The 26,559-nt window shown below is 41.2% G+C and overlaps 3 protein-coding genes across 7 annotated transcripts in view; 2 read left to right on the top strand and 1 right to left on the bottom strand.

Moving 5' to 3' along the window:
* Positions 1-228: 228 nt before the first annotated feature.
* On the top strand, positions 229-3,021 carry LOC117601722 (uncharacterized; the record flags this gene model as incomplete). Its single annotated transcript, XM_034318865.2, has 9 exons — positions 229-360; positions 466-618; positions 784-915; positions 1,009-1,206; positions 1,450-1,665; positions 1,729-1,902; positions 1,967-2,127; positions 2,185-2,342; positions 2,423-3,021. Coding segments are annotated over 9 exons (1,554 nt in total), but the record flags the coding sequence as incomplete, so codon positions are not given.
* A 967-nt stretch (positions 3,022-3,988) lies between these two features.
* Positions 3,989-13,105, top strand: LOC117601720 (uncharacterized). Of its 4 annotated transcripts, XM_076688888.1 has the most exons (16): positions 3,989-4,126; positions 5,758-6,005; positions 6,109-6,207; positions 7,402-8,247; positions 8,309-8,702; positions 8,888-9,243; positions 9,332-9,763; positions 9,838-10,011; positions 10,082-10,291; positions 10,389-10,640; positions 10,722-11,008; positions 11,082-11,187; positions 11,256-11,450; positions 11,531-11,867; positions 12,045-12,538; positions 12,615-13,105. In XM_076688888.1, the coding sequence occupies exons 2-16, from the start codon at positions 5,826-5,828 to the stop codon at positions 12,693-12,695; spliced, it is 4,443 nt and encodes a 1,480-aa protein (XP_076545003.1). In that variant the 5' UTR covers positions 3,989-4,126; positions 5,758-5,825; the 3' UTR covers positions 12,696-13,105. The 4 variants fall into 4 exon arrangements, with proteins under 4 accessions (XP_076545003.1, XP_034174751.2, XP_034174750.2 ...); XM_034318860.2 differs by having other exon boundaries at positions 5,758-5,981; positions 11,531-12,538; XM_034318859.2 differs by having other exon boundaries at positions 11,531-12,538.
* Positions 13,106-13,139: 34 nt separating this feature from the next.
* Positions 13,140-26,559, bottom strand: part of ci (transcriptional activator cubitus interruptus) — an 86,784-nt gene continuing 73,364 nt past the window's right edge. The window contains exons 4-12 of one of the 2 annotated variants that reach the window (XM_034318864.2): positions 24,183-24,380; positions 20,033-20,301; positions 18,166-18,420; positions 17,912-18,076; positions 17,672-17,836; positions 17,155-17,574; positions 16,533-17,069; positions 16,196-16,453; positions 13,140-16,122 (exon numbers count right to left, since the gene is read on the bottom strand). In XM_034318864.2, the coding sequence (XP_034174755.1) occupies positions 14,671-16,122; positions 16,196-16,453; positions 16,533-17,069; positions 17,155-17,574; positions 17,672-17,836; positions 17,912-18,076; positions 18,166-18,420; positions 20,033-20,301; positions 24,183-24,380 (3,719 nt within the window). In that variant the 3' untranslated portion in view covers positions 13,140-14,670. The remainder of the gene's footprint in view (positions 16,123-16,195; positions 16,454-16,532; positions 17,070-17,154; positions 17,575-17,671; positions 17,837-17,911; positions 18,077-18,165; positions 18,421-20,032; positions 20,302-24,182; positions 24,381-26,559) is intronic. The other variant, XM_076688889.1, reaches the window with a different exon arrangement.

Below are 26,559 nucleotides of genomic sequence, written 5' to 3'. Positions count from 1 at the left end.
TAAAAATAATGTGGATAAATATATATTTTAGAAAAACGTAGAGTTAACGTTTTATTAACGAATACGATTCACAGGATATTAATTGTAATTTTTAATAAAAAAAAATGTTAATGAACTCATAATTCGTTTGTTTATTATTGTTTCAACCCGACAACTGCATTATCCCAATTGTCCCACGTAAAACAATAGAACATCACCATCGTTTATAACCTTGTCTTTCTGTTGTAATCATTTATAAAAATGTATTGCTGTGCAGGTGGCATTTACTGTGAATATATTAATGGAGTTCAATTTGAAAAATTGAAAACGAAATACAATATCGATGAAGATATAGTGGTGGATTACACATTGCAAGATAAAGTTCGTCAAATACCATCCATATCTTTATTGATAATTAATAATTTGGATCTTGTGATTGCAACGCCATCTTATTTTATTTAATCACATAATTTATAAACTTTCCAGGTTCATACATCCACACACGATTGGATCGGAATTTTTCCACGAGGGTGGACCAACCTTCAGCAATATCTAACCTTCGAATACATTGTTGTAGCACCGAAATTATTATCGTCCTCTAATCGTAGCATCGTGTTTTTGCATACTTTTCATCGTGAGGTTATAAAATATTATTAATTGAAATATTACACTGCCTTTGATACTGTTTAAGGAGAGCAAAGATGAAAATTTCCTAAATTTATCATTGCTTTCTACGTTAATAACAAAATTACTAACTACCTTCTTCGTTAAGTGAATGTTATCGTACGTTCGAAAACCTTATAGGCGTCGCCGAACATCGATTATCAATTCGTCTACGTGAGCAAAAAAGTAGTAATCCTGGGTACTAGCTCTTATTTCCGGTTCGTCGTGTCACCGTCCCTTCGTTCCCTCGATCGAAAGCCCGACACGCCAGAAGTAAGTCGTAACAGCGAATTCGCAATTTCCGCTCGTTCTATTACAAAACGGACGCACCCTATCGAATGCTAACAATCAAACGTAATCCAACAGATCGTTCACGAGGCTCATCTACCGTCGATCGTGTCACCTAGGCCAACCGATACGGGAAAAATCATGACAAAGAGCAAATCAATCGACAGCTTTATCGAATTTCATCGCAGCACTTGCGGCTTCTCAGCGGATCAACCACGAAGAACCTGTCGACATTGCAATAATTCAAGATTCGATTCGTCGTTCACTACGAAGAAGGTCAGGCATCGTCTCTCAAAATATTCGATAATTCGCGCTGAAACTCGAGGAAACTTTGACAGTGTAATGAGATTCGGATTCAGAGTTTCGATAGAATCATGTGGGTGTAAAATCGTCGAGAACGTAACGCTTCGAATTTAGATTTCTGGCTCGAAACGCTCGAGAGGAAGTTTATTACTTACAATAAAGCTAACAATTTGACGTTGATTTTAAGTTCGATTGAAGATCGATTGAAATTTAAAGGTACAATTTTTGTCGCTGCTTAATGAACATCTGATGGCGCGAGTGGGACGATTAGACCGTGATTTGGATTTAACAGAAGCGGCTCTGAAGTCCGAGAAAATGGCACGAACGGTGTTGTCGAAGAAGCTACAAGCTTATCAAAGCTTCGTCGAGAAAATGTTCAAGTGTTTGAACAGCACGGGGATCGTGAACTTTAGAGACCAGACAGGAAAGGAGGTATATTTATTAAAAGAGTTTCATAAAGAAGTATAGATTATCGTTCGTTTATACTTGATTTAGATTACTGTAGAGAAGGTGAAGTCCAAAGAATTATCTTCGATACGCGTTCAACAAGGCGACAAGTTTGTTCCAGTTCCAGAGGTTTCCATGTTGCATCGATCTTCGGAGTGCAAGAAGTGCAACGACGAAGAAACTGCAGAGGCAAACAAAACCGTGGAAATCCTTCAGGGAGTGGTAAATCTGATCTCATATAATACAATCTTAAATTCCAAAATTTATAAAACTATATTTCAAATAGAACTTAATATCCGATGAAGCACTGAAAAAAGAACAAAATGTACCGTACGATTTCGACGAAGACATAGAAAAAGTTCTCGAAAATCTTTATAAACAACCATCACTGGCCGTGGAAACATCAATCACTGCACCAAAAATTCAGGAAGCTTCTGTAAATCAGAGGTAAAAAATACATTTAATTGTAATTTGCAAATCGAACAAGTTTCTCAACAATTTCAGCGATTTTTATGCAACTAAAGAGGCCAACAAAGCGGTAAACGAGCAAGAAGATAACGAAGTCGAGCTAAAAGGAACGGAGAGCAACGTGGACGATTGCCATTCAAATGATTTCAAAATATTCGATGACAATCTAAAATTTGATGAAAATAATTTGCAGGGTAATGATCTTCTTGCCGTTCAATAATGTAAATTTTATTATTAATCATAATAGACTTGATGCAATATTTGTTTCACCTAGAATGGGTGCTCGAAGGTGAATGCTGCTTGAAAATATCTAACAAGATTCATCAGATGATGGATAACGTGGAGATGAATTTGGAAAACTGTCTGAAAAATCATGAGAATCGCGATGCATCCTCGGAGATGTCGGAAAATATGGAAACCGGGACCAATCGAGATAAAGTTCGATCGAAAACGTTTACGGTTACAATAAAATGTAGAAATGCTAAATTTTCTACTATCAAGTAAAATTTGATTCAGATGTCTAAAATTCAAACGATTATCCATAGATTCTAAAAAAAATACGTTTACATCATACTATGAGTCATAATAAATACAGTGGATGAAAAAAATATTGGCACGCCTTGCTTTTTTGCAATCGCTTTATTTAAAGTAATCTGATATCATATTTTTATACAGACAATAAAAAAATTGCAACAAAGCAGAGTGTTTTAATATTTTTTTAACTTACAGAAAAAACACAAGGCGTAAATAATAAAATGTTCAATATCCGCTTCTATGTTACTTCTCTTCTTGTTAAACACGTTACGTCCATTGTGATCTTTTTTGTACGATATCGCAACATTAATAAATAGGTTTCAGCGAAACGGCAGTTTTTATTAACCACGAATTTTGATACAAAAAGGTAGTCTCGAAAACACGTTGCTTTTCGTTGAATAATAAATATTTGTCTGTTCATTCTACAGACTGTAGCTTTCGCAGTGCAAATTGTTCCTATTGGTATAATTGAATGGTGATGAAGGTGAACCAAGCCGTCGCGAAATTATTGGAGTAACGAAGAATATTTATCAGCTTATAAATTCTTAAGTAAAATAGTATTAAAATTATGCAACTTTAGTAAAGTTAATGGTTACTCCTTGAATTATTTTTAAATAGATTGCGTGCTAATGAAGCCATGCGGTAAAGAAATGAATGCAAATTTTCCAGTAAAAACGCTGCTTTTCTTTCAAGTTTCAGTCGTTCGGTTACTGTTCAATCGTCTATTTATTTTTCAAAAAAATAAAGTGACGGGGTGGAAGAGGTCGTACAGGAAGTCGAAACGTTTCTGTTTTCAAGCACGTGTATCGCCTCGTCGAACGATTCGAAAAACCGACTAAATATAGAACAGAAGCGTCGTTATTGTTGGGTTGCACGTATTTTCGTAGCCACGTCTCTTTTTCCAACGGTGTCTTCGTACGAATTTATGAATTTACGACGCCAGAAAATTCGCCAAACCAATGGTCGCGTCATCGCATTAAATCCCAAAGTCAGAATGTGATTAATTTTCCAAACAAAATACCATCAATATCATGTTGGAAACATAATAAAGGAAGTTAGAATTAAATTTGAACTGCAAATTGTACATTAGATGAAAAAGTTTTCCAGTCTTTCAAGAATTCGGTCGTCCAAGAATTAATACAAAAATTGAAGTTTTCTCATAAAATGGCGTTTGGAATTTGATGATGTTGGAACCTTCAGCTGATCGTGGAGCGCAATTCAGGAAGTTTATCATCGACTTCCTAGATCACGACTATCCACACGGAAGTGTCGATCGCGCCTGCGCCGGATCGAAAGCCGTGGGGCTTCGCGCACGCGGTCTTTCGAAATGGTATTTTTAGAGAAGTGAGTCGCTAGTTTGCAAGCAGAGACGGTAGTCAAGTGTCGCCGTTGACCCTAAGGAAATCGAACCCTGGCGAACTATCGACGACTCGGATGACCACCGGTGAGTTCTGTCTCGAAATCCTCCCATCAGAATCGATCCCGGATCGACAAAAGAATGTCGATCCTCGAAAATTGCTCGTCGTACGTTACACTCTCGTTTTTGATCCTTCGAATGATTCTTCGGTGAGTTTCGCAATTTTCTTCGTTCCTCGCGCAATTCCTCTTCGTGACGCTGTGTCTGTTAGATGATTACGCGATTCAAGACACGTGCTACGAAAAATCGGTGGATACGATGGACTCGACGGCTTTTCTCGGTTCGTTCTCTTCTCTCGTGGAGCTAAATTTGGAAGCAGTGCTGTACCGCTTGGTACACCTATTTATGATGTATTTATGGCAACGGACCGACTCGTGCTCGCGTTTGTTTCGCATGTTCGATAGATGTTGTACAGTTTCTTGATCGTAGAAACTATAAATCACCTGTCTTTTCATTAAGAGAAGATAACACGTTCTATAAATTTGAATTTTAGAAATTTATTCGTTCATTTGTACTAGACTTGTAAGCTTCGAATTGACATAAGTGGTCATTTATGCTACCTTTATGTCATGAATTCGCGTCAGACTTTTTATATTTGAAATGTTCTTTTGGTAATGCCATGGGTCACCGCTGACCCACGTGACACTCTTTGTTTCCAATGGAGGAGTCCAAAGTCACGAATTGATTATTATCTTTCTGCGAAGTAAATTATTTTATTTGGCATGGAACATAGAGAATTGAATTCTATAGTTGGTTCTTTGTTTTCCTTCGCCCAGCTCGGAAATATGCGGCCGTTTTCGATCGTAGATCGAGTTATATTTAAGCATATTTACAAGACGCCACGCATTTCGAGCAGAGACGCGGTAGCACGCGAGTCATAAAGCTTCTTCGAGGGTTCCCTGTCGTAAAAATGGCACCTTTGATCTTCGTCACACGGATAAAGAAAAATGAATTATGATAAATGTTTTATATTTGAGATTAATCGAAAGTTCGTTCGACGACTGAACGATTGACTGTTTCTTTTTCTTTCCGGTAGAGTCTTGATTTTTTTCGCAGTTCGTTGTCGATAAACGTCAATGCCGATTTTAAACTAAAAGATCTAGATTGATCTGTCTTCTATAAATACGAATTGACCCGGTCCGACTTTTTTCCTCTGTGCCAACTAGCTACCAAGCTGATCTCCTCTTTGTAGATCGTAGATATCAATATAGATCCGTTTATCCCAAGATTCGTTCTATTTTGAAAATCTCTACCATTTCTAGGAACAACAACAAACCTATAAAATTTAATACAAGATATATTTACGACATTATGCGAATAGTATAAATACGAAAAGTAAATTAATACTATAATACAGCTAACTGTTTGTTACTTTTCCCTAAAAATTGACTAGCTTCTATTTAAACGATAATATTTGCAACATACAATTTTCGTGGTGCTCGTTTCAACGTAGAGTGAGCGATGTTCACGTAAAGCGAAATTTCCCAAGGGAATTGGGAGTTCAAGTAGAGCGAGTGTAACATAAATGCGACTGCAGTAGTAGTAACTACGCTATTTCCTAAAATTCCTCCAAAAGCTTTTAAAACGCATGGTTAAAAAAAGATCTAACACTTTTTATACCAGTTACAAGTGCTTCACGGTAGTACTTTTCATCGCAGGTCGAACAATCCTGCAGAAAGGAGGAATTTCGCGAGGAAATTGGCGAATCAAGTAGAAGAAGCGTAGGATGGGCGCGACCGCCAGTAGTAACGGTGTACCATCGCCGTCGGCACCTACCAGGGAACGAGACGAGGAGACATTTGCCCGCGGGGCAGAAGAGTCCTGCTGTCCGGAATACACGAACGAAAATATACGACAAAGGAGGAGGACCAGTGTGTTCGATGTGGGTGAAGAACCTCGATCACAGGTTAAATTTAAAACGAATATTTATTGCTGTTCAGCTTGCGACTGAATGAGAACGAACGCTTAGCGTACATGCGAGTTGGAAGAGTTTTATTTGAATTTTTCAGGGTCCGAGTCCTTACGCGACCTTCAGGGGCGAAGAATGGTGGAATCAAAGACCATCCGCCCCGAGTTTGTCGAACTTGCAACCACCTAGAGAGACTCTGGTAAGAAATGATTTCCCTTTGTTCCTGAGACAATTTGCACGATTAAATTGGCAAATTCAATTTGCCAATTAATTAAATTTACACGGTAATTGAAAAATTTTCAGTAACGTTAAGTTTTCCATAAGTGGAAAATACATTTCACTATCCTAATCTCTGATTCCAAGTACTGGAGTTCTTTCAAATTCTATATACGATCTTATGATTCAACATTAAACCCTAAAGCTGAGGAACTTGGCGATGGCCAGTTAAGATTAAGATCAAGTGGACAATCCAAAATGCAGTCAGAAAATTTAATAATATACACTTACATCGCATTCTCCCAAAAGTAGCCATCATCCAATCTATCTGCATCTACGTTAAGTGATTAAAATCTCCCGTAAGAAGTTCTTTTTCGTTCGAAACACAATGGACGTTGGCTGGCAATTTTCCGAAACGTTTTCTTTTGTCTCGTGGAAAAGCGTCGCTGGTTTGCTGGCTGATCTCCAAGTGCTCGAGTCTCTTCATGATTTCGGGAGAACACGCTGAGTCACGGTCAAGCAGAGGCAGAATTCGCAGGCATCGATCACGATCACGTGTTTTCGCGTTCCGAGTTCCTTTCGGAGAACTCGTTGCCTCTTGTGCCAGTGCACTCTCGTGGATCGTTCGATGAAGATCGAGCTTGAAATTCGCGCACGATCGATCCTCGAAACAGTCGGTCTCTTTGTCGACGCTGCGTGCATGGATACGCGAAGCTTCAGTCGTTTGTGGATCTTCGTCAAACTCGGACGTTGTTCGGAACATCAATTTTTTAAGTGGTGATCATCGATCAATTTTCTTGAACATTGTTTTCACTCATTTTTGTGCGAGTAATTGTTACGTCAATTACATTAAGTTTACAAAATTGGAATTACATAAATTTAATTAACGAATTCGCAAGATTAAGAATGTTCAATTTTCAAATTACGATTTACAAATATCTCAAGATGAACTTATCAAAAATCCTACAATTCAATATTTAATTAAAAATTTCTCGTTTCCATTGTGAAAACGAATACAGCATCCATACGCAAGACTAATTGCCTCTCTGTCTGTGGCGGTGGAATGCAAAATAGAGCAACGCGCCACGTAACCATTCCTTGATCCAGAATTCCAATCGTCGATCGCCTTAGCTTTCGATCAGCGTCTCTGAAATTAGTCCATTTATTTATATTGCAGTTGACGTACGCCGCACAGATGACAGGTTGGCACTCGTCCGATGGGCACAGCCCTTTGTTCTCTCAGCACCAGGAGGCTATGGAGTTGTCTCGAGTGATCTCTCAGTTGGCCATGGCTAACCAACAGCTGGCCACAGCTCACGCGGCCACTTTAGGACATTTAGAAGCGTTGTACGTGGAACTTCGAAAGGAAAGAGAGGCGAGAAGACGCGCAGCCTCCTCTGAAACGTTGGATGTGCCGTTGAAGAAGAAACTGACGATCGAGCAGGAAGACGAAGACGAAGAGGACGGGAAACGACGAATGGAGACGAGGATCGATAGGCTGGAGGAGAACCTGTTGACAGACTCGGACACCTGTCAGGGTAGACAGAGAAATTTGTGCCAAAACGAGGAGAGGAAACTTTGGACCAGGATAGAAAGATTGGAGACGATGATGAAGAATAGATGTAGAAATGATCCGACGGAGAATTGGGACTCTTCGAATCATAGACAGACGATGGAGGTCGGCTGTGATAAGCTTTCGTATAGCATCGATGTACCTGAACAAGAATTTAAAAGGACGAGTGACAAGGATCTCAGAGTAGAGAATCAGCGAAGAGATTCGAATTCGAACGACCAGACGGATCACGCGTCGGTGAATTTGCATTTAAACAAGTCTGAGGATGAACAGTGTACAATGAAGAGCGACGAGGATCGGAGAGTGCTTAGGGAAGAGACGATCAGGCTATCGGAGGAGGTCGAGAGGCTAAAGGCTGAACGATTAGAGTACCAAAGCTTGAACGAAAGACTGGAAAAGGAGCTGATGGCGGAGAAGTCATTGGCGAGCAAGTTGAAAAAGGATTGCGAGGTACGTTTCGCGAGTGAATATGATTTTCTTAGCGAATAAATATTCGAAATATTAATTTCAGGAATCGAAAATGCGACACGAAGAGCTGGAATCGAGCTTACAAGAGCGCAGAGAAGAGTACGATAAACTTATGGAAAAATTCGATGTAGCTAAAAAGGAAACTGAAAGGCTGTTGGAGGAAATCGATAAGTTCAATAGTCAAAAAGATACTGTCGAGGCGAGGATCTCTAGTTTAGAGCAGGATTTACAGAAGTCTTTGTTAGAGAAGGAACAGATCAAAAGTATAGAGAGCCAGAAGACTTTGAAATTGAAGGTACAGCTGTCTGAGGAGGTTTCAGACAAGAAGAAACAGATCAAGGCTCTCGAGGATGCTTTGGATGAGATTCAAAGACTGAAGGAGACTATCAAGACTGAGAAGAAGAGCGACGATGATGACGCTTCGAAAGAGGACATAGGTACGTCTGCTTGATACACGATTAATTAGTGAAAATGTTCGAAAATATAGGCTTGCAATTTTCAGAAATTTTCCATATTTCCAATTTTAACGTGAAAATTTCCAATTTTAAATATCTCTACCAGATACATTCGCATTGCCTGAGGTATATATCCCAGAAATACGTGACAATTACACTTTTCATAGGTCCACTCGAACCGACAGACGGATCTCAAGGGAACGCTTCAACAGAGCGTGCAACGAATTTGGAGGAATTCAAGAAAGAACTGACATTGAAAAGAGAAGCCAGACAGAGAGCGATCGCTGCTGTTTCCTCGGAAATGGAGCGGCTTAGACGCGAATTAGATGCAGAGAAGGAGGCACATTCGGAAACTTCGAGGGTGTTGGACCTTCTGAGGTCTGCGCAGAACGATTCTCAAGCTGAGGGACAAAGAAACGTGGATGAAAGCTTGAAGAGATCCAGGATAAGAGATCAGAAGCCGGATGAACAGGAGGTGATTACGAAACGAGTGGAAGCTCAACGACTGTCAAGTATTCTGAAGGTAAAAATCATTATCGCTCATAATCAATTAATTAAAAAATCGTTTCGAAATGATTTAAAGAAAATCAAAATAATTCCTATCAAATTAGGTCTCCGACGAGCTGAGAAACGACGTTCGCTTGCAAATCGATAAAATGGACGACCTTCGGTACCAGCTGGAAACGGAACCGGATCATCATCGATATCGTATCCGAAGCTTGGCAGAGCTTACTAACAAGACGCGGGAAGCTCTTCACAGCAGAGAACTCCGTGCCAATGAGCTGAAGGACCATCTCGCCCAGATTCTGGTCCGATTAGGAGACAGAAGTTTCTTGGACCTAAAGGACGACGTTGGCTTGGAGTGTGAACGTCAGCTGGAGAACATCGATAGCCTGAAGTGTCTCTACAACGCAAGGCTAAAAATGCTGAGCGAATTGAAAGAAGCTGCAGTCAGGGAACTGATGGACGTGAAGGAGAGATTGGATCACGCTGTGAAGAAGTCGGAGTCCCTGGAGGAGGACCTCAGAAAGGCTGACGAGAAGGTATTACGAAATAATTTTTAATAAAGACTTATCGTCGTTTGAATGGGTTTAAAACTTGTCTATATATGAATCAGATCGATGCACAAGATACGGAAATAACGAATTTGGAATCTCAGCTTGGACTCACCAAGGCTGATTGTAGAGATCTTCAGAATCAAATGTCTGTTATCAATGGACTGTTCACTCAGATGCTTCTGGGTGCTTCCTCTGCTGACATGGACCTCGATCGACTGACTCAGTTACTTCAGGTATCGTCTTAATATTTAACGGTATCATAGTTCATTTAGAGGGTCGAAATTGAAAATTTGAAATATTCAGGAGAATCACGATTTGATATGCGACATGGCGAGAGAGGAGGGCACAGAGGCTGCAGCGCTTCCGAAGCTCCTTCTTGATATAATCGAACAGGTCGAGGGTGGCAAGGGAGCTCAAAAGAGAACAGATAGCGAAAATAGTGGAACTGAAGCCGAAGCGGAGAAAAGAGAAGAGGATCTTCAGCAGGAAGACATAGCGCACAATTTGCCCAAGGTAATTAATCGAAAATTTTCTTTCTCACGCGTCGTGTCGTATTTTTGAATTTAAAAACGAAGAACCATCAGTCTCGTGGTGATTTATTTTCTTCCAGGTATGGCGTGTTCTGTTGGAACTGCTGAGTTGTCACGCAGAAGGCACACCATCCGCTTCTGCGGCGTCCTCTTCGGATCCTAACAGCTGTTACAAGTCCGTCGACACACCGGCTGGTCCCCGGCTAGTGATTTCAGTCAGCAAAACTTACATCCGTCTGAAAGAGTTGATCCTGGAGAAAAAGCACTTGGAGAAAGAGATGAATAGAATGAAGCAATTGAATGCACATTTGGAGAGTAAACTTGGGGAACAGGTAAAAGAATAAAAATATCATTTGTTTAATATCTAAATTACGCTGCTCAATTTTTGTTTCCTCTTATGTGTTGTTCTTCAGGAGAAAAGACTGTCAGCAGTGTCCGCGGAGTTGAGTAAAACCTGGACCATCGTCGATCGAATGCAAGCTCAACATCATCAGCTGCACACTCACGAAAAGATTCTACGATACGAGCTTCAGCAAAAGAGGAAGATGCTGCAAGAGCTAAAACAGGAATTAGAGTACTGTCGCGAGAAGTGGGAGTCAGCCAGACAAAAGAACACGAACACTGAACTAGAATGGAGGAGTTTGAGACGAGAATTTGCTGCTAGGAAAGCTTTGGCTGCCCATGATTCTTTCAACAATAGGTAAAATAAAATTAAAAATTTGCAGATTTTACATTTTAAAATATAATTTTAATATTTTTGATATTTATATCAGCGCTGAAAGTGGATTTAGTGACGAACGAGGAGACGACACTGACGAAGAAGAGGATAACTCTGTTGAAGAAAGAATCAGGCTGGGTCCACGCAGGAGACCGCGAAAGGTTTGAAACTATTTCGAAAGGGTTAACTTTCTTTAGACTTTGAATTATTGATAAAAGATACCTTTCAGGAGAGTCCTCGAGCACCAACTCCAGACACCGAATCAGAACAGCCAACGGATACCGAGCTATCCGAATCGAAAACAGGTTCTTCAGCAACGCTGGAGCAACGAACACCCACACCTGAAACGGAAACTGAATTAGATGACTCTGAAGTAATAGACTCAGCTACGATTTCCGAGCTACCAAATATAACGGACAAATCGGTATGTTTCAAAATATATATTTGCATAAACATTCACAGTTTATCGATGATTGAACGCTAATAGTAATTATTTTTCGATAGCTGATATTGAAGAGTTCTCAGGAATCACTGAACCCCCTGGACCAAGCGTTAACGAATGTCATCCAGAATCTCATAGCAATTGATGACGTATCCAGTTCAAGTTCTTCCACCTTCAAGGATCAAAGCGAGCCTCTGAAGATCATCCAAGAAGAAAGTGCAATCGTTTCAGAAGATCCCCAAACATGTCAGTTCAATTTAGAATCTACAATCCAGTCAACTGATCTAGAGCCATCGAACGAGGTTAAAAACGATCTCAAAGATGTCTGTAAAGTTTCCGAAGATGATCTTCCAGTTTCCACTGTCACGGAAGATCCGAAGAGCCCTTCGAACACGGATGGTGAGAAAGAAAAGAGCGAAGATCCCTTGAAATCATCTGTTTCTCACGTACCCACCGTAACTAGCCCAGCCAGCACGCAGTCTGTTTTCTCCATCGGGCCCTTCCCTCTCTCCATTGTGACCATGAAAAATGTCCAATTCACCGAGACACCGATAGTTAATCAATTTTTTGCTCCAGTTTTCGGTGCACCCTTGACGGAAAATCGTTTCGACCCCCTATCGTCCTCGAATCAGGACGCGAACCTTAAAGAGAAACGGGTGACCAAGTCGACGGATTGTGCCGTAGACTGTGACAGCGTGTCCGTGGACTCTTCTTCCAGCATGGAGACTGTGAAAGAGTTCTCCATAATTGAAACTCCTATCGCAAATGAGACGAAACCGGAAATGAGCTTGCAGGAACCAAGCGGATCCAGGCAAGAGGAAAAGAAGACTGTAAAGACTAGGACACCGGAGGAAGTTATAGCCGCGCGTGAGGACAGACTGAAGAGACTCGAAGAACAAGCTAAATGGTTGATGAATAAGATGAACGCTACCAGTAGAAGAGGTTCTGCGTTGAGTACCAGGCTTGAAGAGCTTCACGAAGTGTACAGGGAACCACCTGTTCCTCCACCCATGCCCGATGTCCTCCCTAGTAGACGACTCAGGACTAATTTGGAGGATCTCTCTCCTCAGGTGTGAATCTTTTAATACTATAGCTATAATAGTTTTGTCTGCCGCAGTATCCTTGACTCCTGTGTCGTTGTTTCAGGTACCTGAATCATCATTCACCGAGGGTACTATAAATACCGAGCAGTCTCTGTCGAGCAGCGCTTCTAACCAGTCGCCTTGAGACTTTCAGATTCTTCATTGCATAAAGAAACATTATTCGACGTTTATTTTCGTCGGCCATGAATAACGTGAAGTGCACGGTTTCCCAAGAAACGCGTTGGCTCCTGTTTACAGAAGCCATTGCATAATTCAGATCGGATCAGATCGTGTAAAGCCCTCGAAGAGGTGAATCGAAACGACGATGAATTTTTATAATTATCCGTGACAGACTTTGAAACGGTATCATCGATTCAAAGCAGTTCTAATATTTTTATTATCGTTTTATCGATGTAAGTAACGTCTCGTTCCTAAGTGTGAATGTAAATGTGATCACTCGCGAATCCGTTCCTTTTTTTGTACTTTCTACGAATTGTACTAATTTCACTGTATAAATAAAACGATGCAAAAAACCACAAAAAGGTGTACGAAAATGATGAACGGTCAGAGGTGTCATTGATGGGATCGATATGATTTATTTTCAAATAATTAACAATTCTCAGGGGTGTAAAAACTTTCTCTCCTCCGCGTACATGAGCTTCGATCACTAAGCTATATGTATACCATAGATATGTATAATATTCACAAAGGCTCCTCGTTTGTATAACAAAAAAATTTAAAAAAAAAGAAAAAAGACAGTTCTAGGTACGCCAAATTGTCAATTTCATTCTTCGATGATCGCAAAGGCACTCCAGACGAAAATGCTTCGAAAATTGTTGGATTTCGGTCAAACCGAACATTGTATCAGCTAAATGAGCTCGCAAATTAATTATCTTACGTCTCTTTACAGTGATATGAAACACACTCAAACCTACGAACACACTCATTCACGTTCACTCTCGCGAGATGATTGTCTAAAATATTATCGTCCACACGTTTCGTTCCTCTTCTTATCTTACGATTTATCTACAGACTTTATACCCTAGTATTGAACTTCTACGTGATCATTTTCATCGATTAATCTCATTCGTAGCAATAACTGATATCTTGTAACTGGTACCTTTTCATATCGTGAACGGTTCGTATCACAGTGCACATCGTACACCATTCGTCGTTTTACGCTAATTGTAAGAAAACATTAGAAGACTTACTCTATGACACGAGATGAAATATAAAAAAAAAAGAAAAACGGTACGTTGGCACGTTTCGAAAGGACTGGTTGTACGAGGATACGGTACAAAGATATATTATGAGAAAGAAAAATATTTTGCAGTCTCTGACGCAAATATTTTTATACGATCAAGTTGCGCGACAGACGTTTTAGTTTTAACAAGGATCTCTTAATATTCTTTATTATTACTCTGCGCGTAAGCGTAGTATCTTCGATAAATTTACAAGTAAATTTCGATAACATCTCCTTAAATATAATTCTCCGAAAAATAAATTATGTATTTGGAGCATCTGTTGCGCGTGCTTTTTAGCTCGTTCCATAAGGCACCTCGTTGTTTCACGAATGTTTGTACAAATATTATTATATCCTATTAAACAACACGTAGCATATTAACGACACTTTTGAACTCTATCGTAATAGGTATCACTTCGTTGCTTAATCACCGAGAATATCATCCACACGTGAGGTCACGATCTAAAAATTCCACTAAATTGATTTAAGTAATTTATGGCTACTTTGCGGACCCCTTAACAAGTACAATAGAAAATACATTTTGTCTCTGGTTTATATAAAAAATAAAAAAGTCTAAGTCGCTAGAACTCTCTCTCTCTCTGTTTTTAATTAATAACGATTCGATTTCTCCTATCAGTTCGTAGTAAAAATTGCGATAAAAAATATTTATATATGTATATATTTATAATGTTTACTTCTACCAATCATGGTTAACCCTTCTTCGAATTAGAAATAAAATTTTAAATTAAATTAATTAAATGTTGCAAAGTAAATTAATTTGCCCTGATGAATTTAACAAAATGCTCCAAAGAAACCATGTACGGAATTTATAGGTCCGAAGAAGGGTTAAAGAAGAATTAATAAAAAAATATACCATTCACTGGATCATTTGCAAGTATCTATTCTCCTCGAGCAATGAACTCAAGGAGGAGGTCATGTCGTTCACCACCATATTGGCACTCGTTGGGAGGGGTTGAGGCAGTGATAGAGGGTGAGTAGAACTGGAGACGTTAGTCTCGTGAGTTTGAGCATTGCCCGACCAATTTCTGCACTGTTGCACGTATTCGAGTGTCCTTCTGTACGAGTCTTGCCTCATACCCTGAGGAGGTTTTATGGGTGAGCCCTGTTGGGACTGACTGATGTCCTGGCACTGAATCTCGGGCAGGCTGGTTCCAGACTGCTCGTGATAACACTGATCGCCCCCGTAACCCCATTGACAGTTACAACTGTACTGTTGATGATTAGGTGGATTGGTTCGAGCTTGACAATTATGGGCGCAGGTCTGTTGTTGCAATTGCACCCTGCAATTGGTCTGCGGCGCAGTGCACAACTGTGGTGATGTCCTCTTCGGGAGACTATTGTCAGTCACTTGTCGATGGGTACCATTGGGATGTGCACAGTTAGGCATCTGGAGGCATGGAGTGGTCTGTTGAGCTTGTTGTTGGCAGTTTTGAAGACCAGTCATGTTGGCCACTGGCTTGGTCTGATTCATGTTCAACTGTGAACAGTGCGGTGACATCTGAGCGCACTGATTCGTTACCGCGCTCTGCAAATTAGATAGCTGACCATTAGGTGTCACCATTGGCCTGGCACATTGACTGGTCGCCTGACCGCACTGCGAGTTAGGATGGTTGATGGTGGGCTGATTAGGCATAGCCGGTTGCTGAGTGCAGTGAGGCGACAACTGAGGACAATTTCCAGGTGAACGCATCTGCACGCATTGCTGTTGGGTGATGGTGGCGTGATTTGGCGGGGCACAGCCTGGGTTCGCGTGATGGTTCACTTGGCCAGTTGGATTTCCGGTGCAATTTGTGTTCATCTGTCCCTGACAGCCGTAGTTGGGATAATAGCCATGATGCATGTGGTTCTGAGGACAGTTCCTGGTTAATTGAGCAGAGTTTTGAGGGAGATTCTGAGGTGCGTGTTGAGGCGCCAGAGCACCAGCTGCCGGCGAGGTCAGAGGTTGATCGCTGATGTGACTGGGTGCATAGTGTGATCCTGGTGACATCACTTGACCCGCTGCTGGACTCAGCACCTGACCACCATTCGGCTGAGATGGATAACTAGGCGGAGGACAGTATTGGGGGCTGGGTTGAGCAGGTCTGGAACTGGGACACTGATTGTAAGGAGATGGAGAAGTGTTTGGATAGTTTGTGCAAGGTGGTTGGGTAGCCTGCTGTTGTGGATAACAGTTTTGCTGATGCGACTGGCTGTAATTGCAGGTGGGTTGCATTTGACGCTGATAATGCAAGGGATTGGTGCATATGGGTGATTGACAGATAGGTAAGGGACTGCTGCGATAACTGACCTGGTTACCACTCGCCTGAACCTGAAATAAAATGTTCATTAATCAGATAAATCCAGAAAAATGTGCAACATCTTCTCGATTAAAAGACGCATACCTGATTCAAGTACTGCATCATCTCATCAGGAATGACCAACTTATTTTCCACCATTTCCCCTTCTCCAACTTCGTCCAGAATAACCTCCTGATTCGGGTGGTGTTCAGGAAGCTGGGCTGACCTTGGCCTAGGTGGCATAGGTGGTGAATTCCTTTGAGCTTGATGTCCCCTCGTAGGTTCGGACATACGACGATCACCTGAAGGTTGGGTGCAGTGACCAGTGGGACCGTTCCAATCTCCTGGCATACCCTGAATACCCTAAATTCACCATACAATATTACATATTCATCTAATAACTAAACAATTTAATTTCATTCCAGTACCCCATGAAAAATACCTGAAGAGACATGTTCTGCGTCTGAACGACAAGATTGCTGGTCGAATAGGGTCCCTGAAAATGACTCGGTGGGTTCATTCTGCCAGAAGTGGTGCTCATCTGACTGCTCCTTCTGGATGTACCTGGGCTAATGGGGTCGTAGAAACTACCAGGCCCAGTCTGTCCCATTCTGACGGCGCTAACCCCACTAGCCTGACTGCTTCGTCTGCTGCCAAAGTCCGTTGACTTCATACTACCGTAATAAGTGCTGACGGTGCTGTTGCTGTCTCTTCGTGGCTCGTTCAATGGTTGTAGCCTGAGCTGAAGATCGGACAGGCTCGTCTGACGAGCGGGACCACCTCCTTCCATCTTCAAGTCGGTGATCCTTCTGTTCAGATCGCCAATGTTACCCTGAGGGCCCATTCCGCGTGTTCCTCTTATTCCAGACACACCGACGGGTAGGCTGGGCATGCCCTTGGCGTTTAGTCTGCCCTTTAAACGATTTCTCGAGGCAGCAGGTGGTGGCTGTTGTTGTTGCTGCGATTCCATTCCACCAACCTGTAATTCAGGGTGGATTCAAATGATTTAAATTACAAAAATAGTAAAGAAAGTTTTTCAATATTTAATATTAAGTGAAATTTACCATGGCACGAAGAGCAACTGGGAGATCGGCGATGTCCAAGTCATCAGGTTCCTCGTTCCAAGGTTCTTCAGCAAGAGCAACGCCATCACCAGTCAGTGCACCGACACCGGCGACTTCATCGTTGCAGCCACCAACCAATGGACTGCCTTGTTGCTGCATCATAGGCGGACTGTTAGCTTCGCTTTCAGACTTCACACTGGGGCTGGATAAACTTGGCGTCTTCGGATGGAGATCCTCGCTTCTGCTAGGACTGTGACCTCCTGCACCAGCCTCGTCGCTTCCGCCACCGTCACCTCCACCTCCTTTGTGCTTCTTGTTGGCATAGAACTCGGCACCGTGCACCGTCTTCACGTGTTTCCTCAGGGACGATGGGTCGGTGTACCTTTTCGTACAGCCTGGCGCTTTGCAGACGTACGGTTTCTGAAGAAATGAAAATTTTCACATGCAAGTGTCACGAATAGTGAATGTTTAATCACCCTTAGTAATGAAAGGGTAGACTTTGAAAATTAAAAGCTACCTCGTTGGAATGTGTCCTATTCTGATGTTTCGCACGATCACTGGCGTTGCTAAAGGCCTTGCTACACCCAGGATATTCACAGGTGTACGGTTTCTCACCGGTGTGAGACCTGAGATGAGTCTTCAGGTTCTCCAATCGGGAATAGGCTTTAAAACAGCCCTCAAACTACAACAACACGTAAAAATTTCATTTTAAATTCTACTAAACATAAATCTTCATTTGAAGTTCGATGATACTTACGGTACATTTATGGGGTTTTTCGCCGGTATGCCTTCTCATGTGAACCACTAACATGTATTGAGCTTTGAATGGTTTTTCTTCTCTCGAACATTCTTCCCAGCCGCAAACGAAGCTCTTCTTGTTCGCATGAATGTGGTCGTTGTTGATGTGTTTTACGAGATCATCCTGAGGAAAGAAATGATGAAATATTAATTAAATCATTTCCAACCACAAATATTAATTGAACACCTTGAATAATATTCTGAAATCTTTACCTGAGTGGGAAACTCGAGACCACAGTCTCTCCAGTGACAGTTGGTCTCGATGAAGTCACCAGGTTCGTCTCGAAGATCTTCACTGGGACTGAGACCCTGGGGATGGGTCGGTGGTGCCGTTGTCGTTGCCGCATTCGTGGTTGTCGTAGCTGGTTCTCTCTTCACTTTAGCAGAGGCTCTTCTCGAAGATGTGTCCGCTTCCGCTGTCACTGACCTGGTCGATGATTCTGACGCCTTCCTGCACGATTCTGCGCTCTGTAAAGCAATTACAGGAAACGTTCAAAAGCAAGCAGAAAAATTAAATTTTAATGATGGCTCATGAGACATTCGACGTGTTACATTTTCCACGATCCTGTCTGACACCTTATGCATATTCTCCTCCGTGTCTCAAGCCAGCACATAATCGTCCTTAAATAACAGCTTGCTACTTTCGCGGCATTTCTTGCATCAGAGACGAAAAAGATTGATCGCGTCTTGCATCAAACTCCAATTTACACCGAGGCAATTACCAGTGTGATACGAGTGTTGGTAGCAGACATGCGATGCAATTTCATGTTCAAGAATATCATATGTAATTTATATAAAATATAATATTTATAATATGAAAATTTTCAAAGGGGATTGAAAGGGGTTGATGAAAATTGTTGAACAAATTTCGAATGAAATTTATTTATAACACGTCGGATTATTGGATTCCGAAAGTGTTAATCTCATGAATAATGAAACCTAAGGGTACAGGCACTAATGTTTTAATGATATATCCCGTGCTTGGATTAGTCGAAGGGATACGAGAATGAAAGTGGCTTCGAGGTTCGGAAATGTATTACGCAAACAGACGAGGAGAAAACTTTTAGCACTTTCCGGTAGCTAGAATGGACGGACAAAATGAAGATAGAGAAGGTAGATAGCGACTATTAACACATTTCCAGGATGCTTTCGACAGCCTTCTGTTGTCGCTTTGATCGTGTGTCAAGAAATACGTGGATGGTTTGTAAGAATCTTCTTCAATTTATTCGTGGAAGCGATAAATTTATTACATAATAAACGCAACATCACCTCGTAAATGTGAATAAGAATTTACATATTCCATCGTACGGTTACCACGTAGGAAGATTACGCATAAAGAAACGAAACGTATGTGAAGATTTTTTCAATTTAAAACATAATTATTATAATTGAAAGTTTGATTTTCAAGCTTTCGATTACTGGTGGAAATATAAATGCTTGGAGCGCAAGCGGAAACGAGCGTGTACGGGAGGAAACGCAAGCCTCGTTTCGCTAGGAAAGAGAATGAAAACACTTTGAAGAACGAAAATAAATCAGAGCAGAAGGAAGGAAGGAAGGAAGGAAGGAAGGAAGGAGGAAAGAGGAGAAGAAAAACGAAGAGGAAGGTAGCGACTGAGAAGAAGATAAAAGAGGTTGGTCGAACGAAGGGATGAGGGTGGAATCTGGCGAAATAATGTGCGCGAGGTTGCTTGTAACCCGAGGACCATGCGAGGGTAACCCAATCTTTTTCTCTTTCTCCTCCCTTGTCTTTTTCTCTTGCGTGCCGCGTCGCGACCACGAAGCTGAGAAGTCTTGGAAAGGTGAGAGGCTGCGGGAACGATCGTTTATTCTCGATGAATCGATGACGAGCTACTGAACATACCTTGCTGATAATAATAATAATTAAACAAACACCTGTGTAATTATCAACGTTACTCTTGTCAAACACGCTCGAGGAAAGATAACAGTTTTGCATAATCGTCGATTTAATTATCGTGTTTAAAAATGATTACACCTATACAGTGGTAATTATATCGTCTGCAATTTCTTTGTTACTCTCGTGATTCATTCGAGGTGTTAATTGCAGGTTAAATGAACTCACCTCACTTTTTGGTGGTAATCCACCCCCATGGGGTCCGAGTGCTGTCGAGGCTGTTGAATGGGGTGGCACGCCTGGATACAATTGCGAATGTGGCGATAATCCGTGGGCATGGGGGTGAGGATGGGGTGGAGGAGGTGGCGGTGCTGGGGGTTGCAAAGGGTGAGCATGGGGTAAGAGAGCTGCTGCAGCTGCGCTCCTCAATAGGTGAGCCTGTAGCTGCTGCAAGTGAGGTGCCATTCCTGGGTGCATTCCTAATGCTGGACTCATTGCTGCAACAAGGGTAACATAAATTATTCACAGACACCCCTTAACACTTTAACCATAATTTCATTTTTTCATTTTATTTCCATTAATAATATTTAATTTTCAATTTGTGTACTTATTTGAGATTCGAAATTTTAAATTTCTCTATTTTTCCATTCATTATTTTCAAGCTTGAGATTTGCATTGCTATAGTTTTTAATTTTCTGTGATAGAAACAAAGACAACTCCAGCGAGCCTAAACAACTCAGTCAGCGCAGCAAGTGATACAGTTTATCGGTTCCGATCGAACTCATGTTCCCTCGCGTACTTCCTACAAAGGATACATTAATCGAGCCAGCTTTCACGACGATTAATCGCCGGGTAAATCCAGGTTGTACATAGCCGAAAGCCGATACCGCGACAACGTAACAAGAAGAGGGGAGAAAAAAGAAAAGCGTAACCGTGCCGCGGCAAATTATTCGTGCGATCGACGCAGATTTCGTCGTGAGATACGGTGTTGTCGTGTATACAGCGTTAAACGAGACCGCTGTGTTCGATGGCGAACAGAGCAGCACGGTACGAGGGTGGTGATACGAGGATAATCGATAGAGATCGAAATCGGACCGCGTCCATTCTCTTGACAGTCCGAGCACGACACGCCGGACTTCCGGCACGTAGGCTAAGCTTGCATTTCAATGGTAAAGACCTCTCTTACGAAACCATAAGGCTGCACATGGTGATCGTGTAAGCAGTGTTTTTCACCGACGTTGCTCGTTCAATCCTCCCCGATAAACACGCAAGTACTTAACCGAGACGTTTATAAACAACGACGGAGATTCGTGTATTAGACGAATGAACGTTATTCGATTTTTTATGGTGTTTTGACATAGCTTTCACTAGCTCAATTTTTTACAATTGAATTTTAATATCAATTTATTAATCTTTAGATTTCTGTAGGAATTGTCGATATTTATTATTTTGAATATTATAAAAATTCATTATTCTAATGATTGAACTTCTATGTACGACTTTAATATTGCCAATTCTAAGGTTGTGTTAGCCTGATTTTGACGCGATCGTGACCAGGCAAGCCCCTAATGACCGAGAGCTTGTTACTCGATAAAATATTATCGATACGCGCCGTAGGCAGCAAGTTGCTTGAATAAATTGCTATGGCTAAATCAATCATCGTTCGATATGGTGTTGTCGGTGCGTTACGTGAGGAGCTTTCGAATCACGCTTCCTTTTAATTGAAGTCTTGGCTGACACTGCTTAGATCCTTCGTCTATAAATTAGATTCTATGACATTCGCGTCTTGAAAGGCAAAATACTAAATAATTCTTATTTAAGCATAAATGTCTGAAGTTATTATTAACTTCTAAAGAAAGTTCATATTTTACTGTAAAACAATTGACTTGGAAATTACAGAACTCTTATCTCGAATAAGAATCCCCGTCGCTTTGAACGTGAATTACACGTCTCATTCTTCACCGAACGTATTCAAAAATGAGAAAAAAATAACGTTTAAGACTATAAAATCTTCGTCAGTTTGTTTCTTCCATCGCGTTTCAAATGAACGTAAAACGCTTCAAGTGTACGCCTACGACGCTTTATTTAAGGACTATAATTTTATGAAATCGCTTGTACTCTGTGCAAGAAACTGGTCATCCGTACGTTTACGAGAAGATAATCGCTTAATCACCGATGCCTTTCTCTGTCGGTAGGTAAATGAAAAATTCTCATACACCGTCCGTGCATGAGAACGCTTTGGGAAATCTGTGAAATTTATGATTCGATCGCGATGTCGACTCGATAACTATCCTAGCTATGAATAACGAGTTCTCTGCAATCAACTTATTACGCGGATATAAGATTATCTTTTGAAGCTTTCAAATTTGACGAAGATTGATTTCCAGTTAATTCGAGCCTTCTTTCTTTTATTAGCTTCTAGAATAATGGAATTAATTATAGACTCAAGATATGTAATAATTATACGAATGTCAAGTTTGAAACTGAATAAAAAAAAGAAAATGCTAAGAAAAATGGAGGGTGTGCAAGTGGCAGAAGCAAACTTTAACGAGCGACAACAACCCGAGGGGTATCGTGCGACGTTCGCGCCGACAAACGATCGACGACCGCGCGTCGCTTGAATTTTAATCCGTTAATTGCTTCATTTAATCGCAAATTACCGGTCGGTTTAAACTCGCGAGCAAGGAGGTCCGGTCGATTTGTGGTATACATCGCGATTCCCGCTGCAGCAGGCTTTATAATGGCTTCATGCGCACCGCAACCTTAATTCGATGCCTCTTGCCGCCCCTTCGGTCTGCCCTTAAAAGTCAGGACCTGATCCTTGCGAAGACGAGGCCTCCGCGTTTACGCGAGCCTATCCAATGACTTTATTCCTTTCGTACAGGTTTGGTAATTACCGTAATTTGCCAACCGAACGACCCGGTTCTCGTGAGAGAAACCACCCGTCCATACTGTTTTAAGATGAATATTCAGGATCTCCGAGGATGAAGAAATAATAAGGATGAACTTCCGCTTATTAGAAACCTGAATCGGTCATTTTCATTTTCTGATGATTCTTTTTTTTGGATCGACCGCAAAATTTCAGAATTTTGAACTTTTACAAATTTCAATTTTATCGACATTTAACAGAAAGATAAAAAATTCTCAGTTTTCATTGGCGTTTTTAAAATATACAGTTACAGGAAGTTGAATAACTCGCTGCCATAAATGGTGATCTCTGACAGAAAACGGAGCACCGTCGAGTTCCGTTCATTAGCGCCGCGTCGTCCGCGATATATAAATTCGAAAAGTATGGTTGTCAGGCGGTAGTCGCGCATTAACAACCGCACGAATACACGCTTACAACAAACACGTGTAATTACAGGAGTATAATTCACGTATCGCGTATCTCGCGCGAAACGTTTACAACCGCGTCGAGGTACGATTGCCTGGAACGAGGAGTTTGCACGAGCGCGTCGGTAATTACGAGCGATCAATCAGCGTTCCCGTTGAAAACACGCTCTGTGACTTACGTTTTCGTTGTGTATCGTGCGAGGGTGATCTCTTAATTGCACCTTTCTCCCCCTTTCGCTTGGTCGCGATTCACCTGCTTATTTATTCCGGGCGTAAATCGCTCGTAACGTCTTGCTCGCGACTTCCATGCAAGCGGAACGAACGATTACGCGGCACAGCTGCGCGGTGCGAACTTGACACGCCAAATTTACGGGCCGAGAAACAAGCAATCAATTAAGTAACCACTGGTTCGATTATCAAAATTGCTCGTTGTAGTACAATTCGAAGCGACTCGAGATTTTTTTAAGATACAGTGGTACCTCGGTATACGACCTTAATACGTTCCTGATGTTTGGACTTATACCAAATAGGACGTATACCAAACCAACCTTTCCCATAAGAAGTAATGTAAAAATGATTAACCCGTTCTCATGTAAAAAAAAAACTCCTATTGATATTATACATTAATGGGGTTGTAAAATAATTTAAACACTGTTTATGTCATGAACAGTATTTAAACGATTTCCTAGAAGTTTATAAAACATTTTCACTAGTTTATTTAACATAATTAATTTGTCAAATATAAATGTAACCTAATGATAGATTCTAAATTAACAAACTAAATGGAATAAATTTGATTACCTCCTGTTTTGCGGTTATAGTTTGCTATTTTTAATTTTCTATTTAATTTTTCCTCTGAGATAATTATTTAAAAATGACGCAAAATTCACAGAAATAATTTATGTCGTATACCAAAGAAAATTTGTCACGTCCAAACAGGACGTATTCTAAAGCAGACGTATACCGAGATACCACTGTCTTCATAGAAAATATCTCATCGATAAGTTAATGATTTGACGAAAAGTATGCGTAAACGAATACTTACCGGCAGAAAGATGGCCGTAGCTGCCGCTCGCGCTGCTACTTCGGGACCCATTCACGATGGAGGCAAGGCTGTTTGGACTGAATCTGATCATGCTGTCAATGTCGAAACGATCCGAGTATGGTGAACTACTCAGCGCCCGTTTCCGGCTCGCTCTAATAGCGGAAGCTCTTGGACTTCCTAGCCTCGACGATGCTGACACTGAAAAGAGAATGCCCTTCTGAATAAGATTTTCCAAACCATCTATCCGATTCTTTCGCTTAACAAATTTGAAATTGAAGGCAAATTAAATTTTACTTCGACATTATTTTAATGACCGAATTATTCAGCGCCCAATGTTTACAAACACCGTAAATTAATTTGTTAATTAATTGAAATTTCAGAGGTACGATTATTCGATAACGAACAGGAAAGAAAGAAGAGGTGAACAACTCCTGGATGATAATCGCCTGACCAGGTATTAAAGTCTCCAAGGTTCGTTAGCTCGCCGAGCAATCTGCCGCCTCGAATATTTCCCCGTTCGTGAATGAAAATCCGCAGAGGGGAATATAATAAAGTCGATTCGCATCGAACGATCGATTTGCAACGCAAACAGGATCGACGACTTCGCGGATCCTCCATGAAAAATCGGCGCGTCGTCGTGGAACCAGTTCAATTAAGCGCTACGAATTCTCGCGGCTCGTACTGCCAAGAAATATTCCAAGGGTAGATACCTCTTTTTTCGAAGTCCGCTTTTCGGTACGCGCGCTCGTAACCAGGTACATACATATACAGAATCGAGCCGAAAAGCCGAAGGAAAGACGCTGAAGGGGGATAAGGAGAAGAAAGGAATGAGAAGGAGAAGAGATTCTGCGGCCAGAACGTTTTAGCGGCGATTTGCCTGCGACCGCAAGCCAACGATGTAATACACAAACCACTTTCTTAAAGTCCGTGGTGGCGGCTTCGCTTGTACGAAGCATCCTTGCTTCTCCGCTTCTTCGCCTCCTCTTTCGATTTTTTTCTCACCACCTGACGATATACTTTTTTCCCGCTTTTATTATATATGTTCTTTTCTTATATATTTTTGTTATTACATGTTTCATTCTGTAACGATGACGAAATTAAATTGGGACTTAAATTTGTAAATAAAAAATTTTCATGGTTTCTGAAATTTGTTGAATCTCAGATTCCCTTATTTGGTCTTCTACCAAAATTTCTTTACCATCCTCAATTTCTTTTTGGTGTACCCTTTTTCATTTCTACCTCTGGCGCGTTCTCCGCTATCCCCTATCTCTTCGTGTCGTCTCACACTCGCAACGCGATACAGAGAGAGCCACGAAGAGTTTCGAGGCAGCCTCTTTCTCCTCGGTTTCCACTCGGTTGATCGCTCGTTCGCGCACAACGGGTGTAGAGTTACTCGCGGTTGAAGCCTTCGCTTCTTCTTCGTTCACCTTTCATGGTCCACGGTGGACGTGCTCCTTTATCCCCTCGCCCGGTTATTAATTCGAGCACTGATCAAATTTACGATGCTGAACGAGCGAAAAAAGAAGGAAAGAGAGAGACGCACGCGGCTGCCATGCGGTTATTCCGCATGAACTGGAACGTTTAAGGTTCCTCGGTACTTTGATCGAGGTCGCTCGATTCCTTTCCTCGTTTTTTGGGATTCTCCTGCATGGTAAATAAGTAAAACAAGATCTGCGATGTACAGCTACTTGGCTACTGCAAAAATTGTACTTCACTTAACAAAGAACCAGCCATTTTACATAAGGAATATCCATGAAATATTTGTATAGCTATTTTCAGTAATCTTCAAGCTTTAAATTGATATCTCGTAAGCAGTGGCGGCTCGTAGCTAAAATTAGTGGGGATACTGCTCCAGAAAATGTTTAGCCTTTGCTTTAAAAAACCGGCACTGCGGGAGCGACAGTTCCATACAAATTTTTGTACCTTTTTCATAAACTGGGGGATGACTACTGACATTAAGCTTAAGGATTATATATTGTACAAGTATAAAGAAAGAATTAAAGAAAAAAGAATATCAAGTGGAAATAGGGGGTGCTGCAGTTCCACAGTGCCGATACGCGAGCCGCCAATGGTCGTAAGTGCTATTTTGTACTACTTTTATGTTATGAAATCATGCTAGACTTTCCATGTTCCCAAATCATTTATTTGATGTATGAATTGGAAAATTTCTAATTGTTAACGATTCATTTATAATTTTAACGAACTTCGAAGTAGCTTTATACAGTATATTTTAGTCTGATGCAGAAGTGCTGCAATTCGTTCACGATGCACTTTTTCTCCAGGTAGAACGATCGTCTTATCTGCAGGATGCAAAGGGTTGGTCTGCTCGTCGAAAGAGCCTGGACTTTAATGAATATGCGAACGATTCACAGCATCT

This window comes from Osmia lignaria, chromosome 6, assembly GCF_051020975.1.
Source record: "Osmia lignaria lignaria isolate PbOS001 chromosome 6, iyOsmLign1, whole genome shotgun sequence".
Classification (NCBI taxonomy): Eukaryota; Metazoa; Arthropoda; class Insecta; order Hymenoptera; family Megachilidae; genus Osmia; species Osmia lignaria.
The sequence above is the reverse complement of the archived record's forward strand: the minus strand, read 5'-3'. Positions and strand labels throughout refer to the sequence as shown.

Coding starts and splice junctions, on each gene's coding strand:
- LOC117601720 (XM_034318859.2), top strand. CDS start 5,826: ATGGGCGCGACCGCCAGTAGTAACGGTGTACCATCGCCGTCGGCACCT. Junction 9,764..9,837: donor TCAGAAAGGCTGACGAGAAG/GTATTACGAAAT, acceptor TATATGAATCAG/ATCGATGCACAAGATACGGA. Junction 11,451..11,530: donor CAAATATAACGGACAAATCG/GTATGTTTCAAA, acceptor ATTTTTCGATAG/CTGATATTGAAGAGTTCTCA.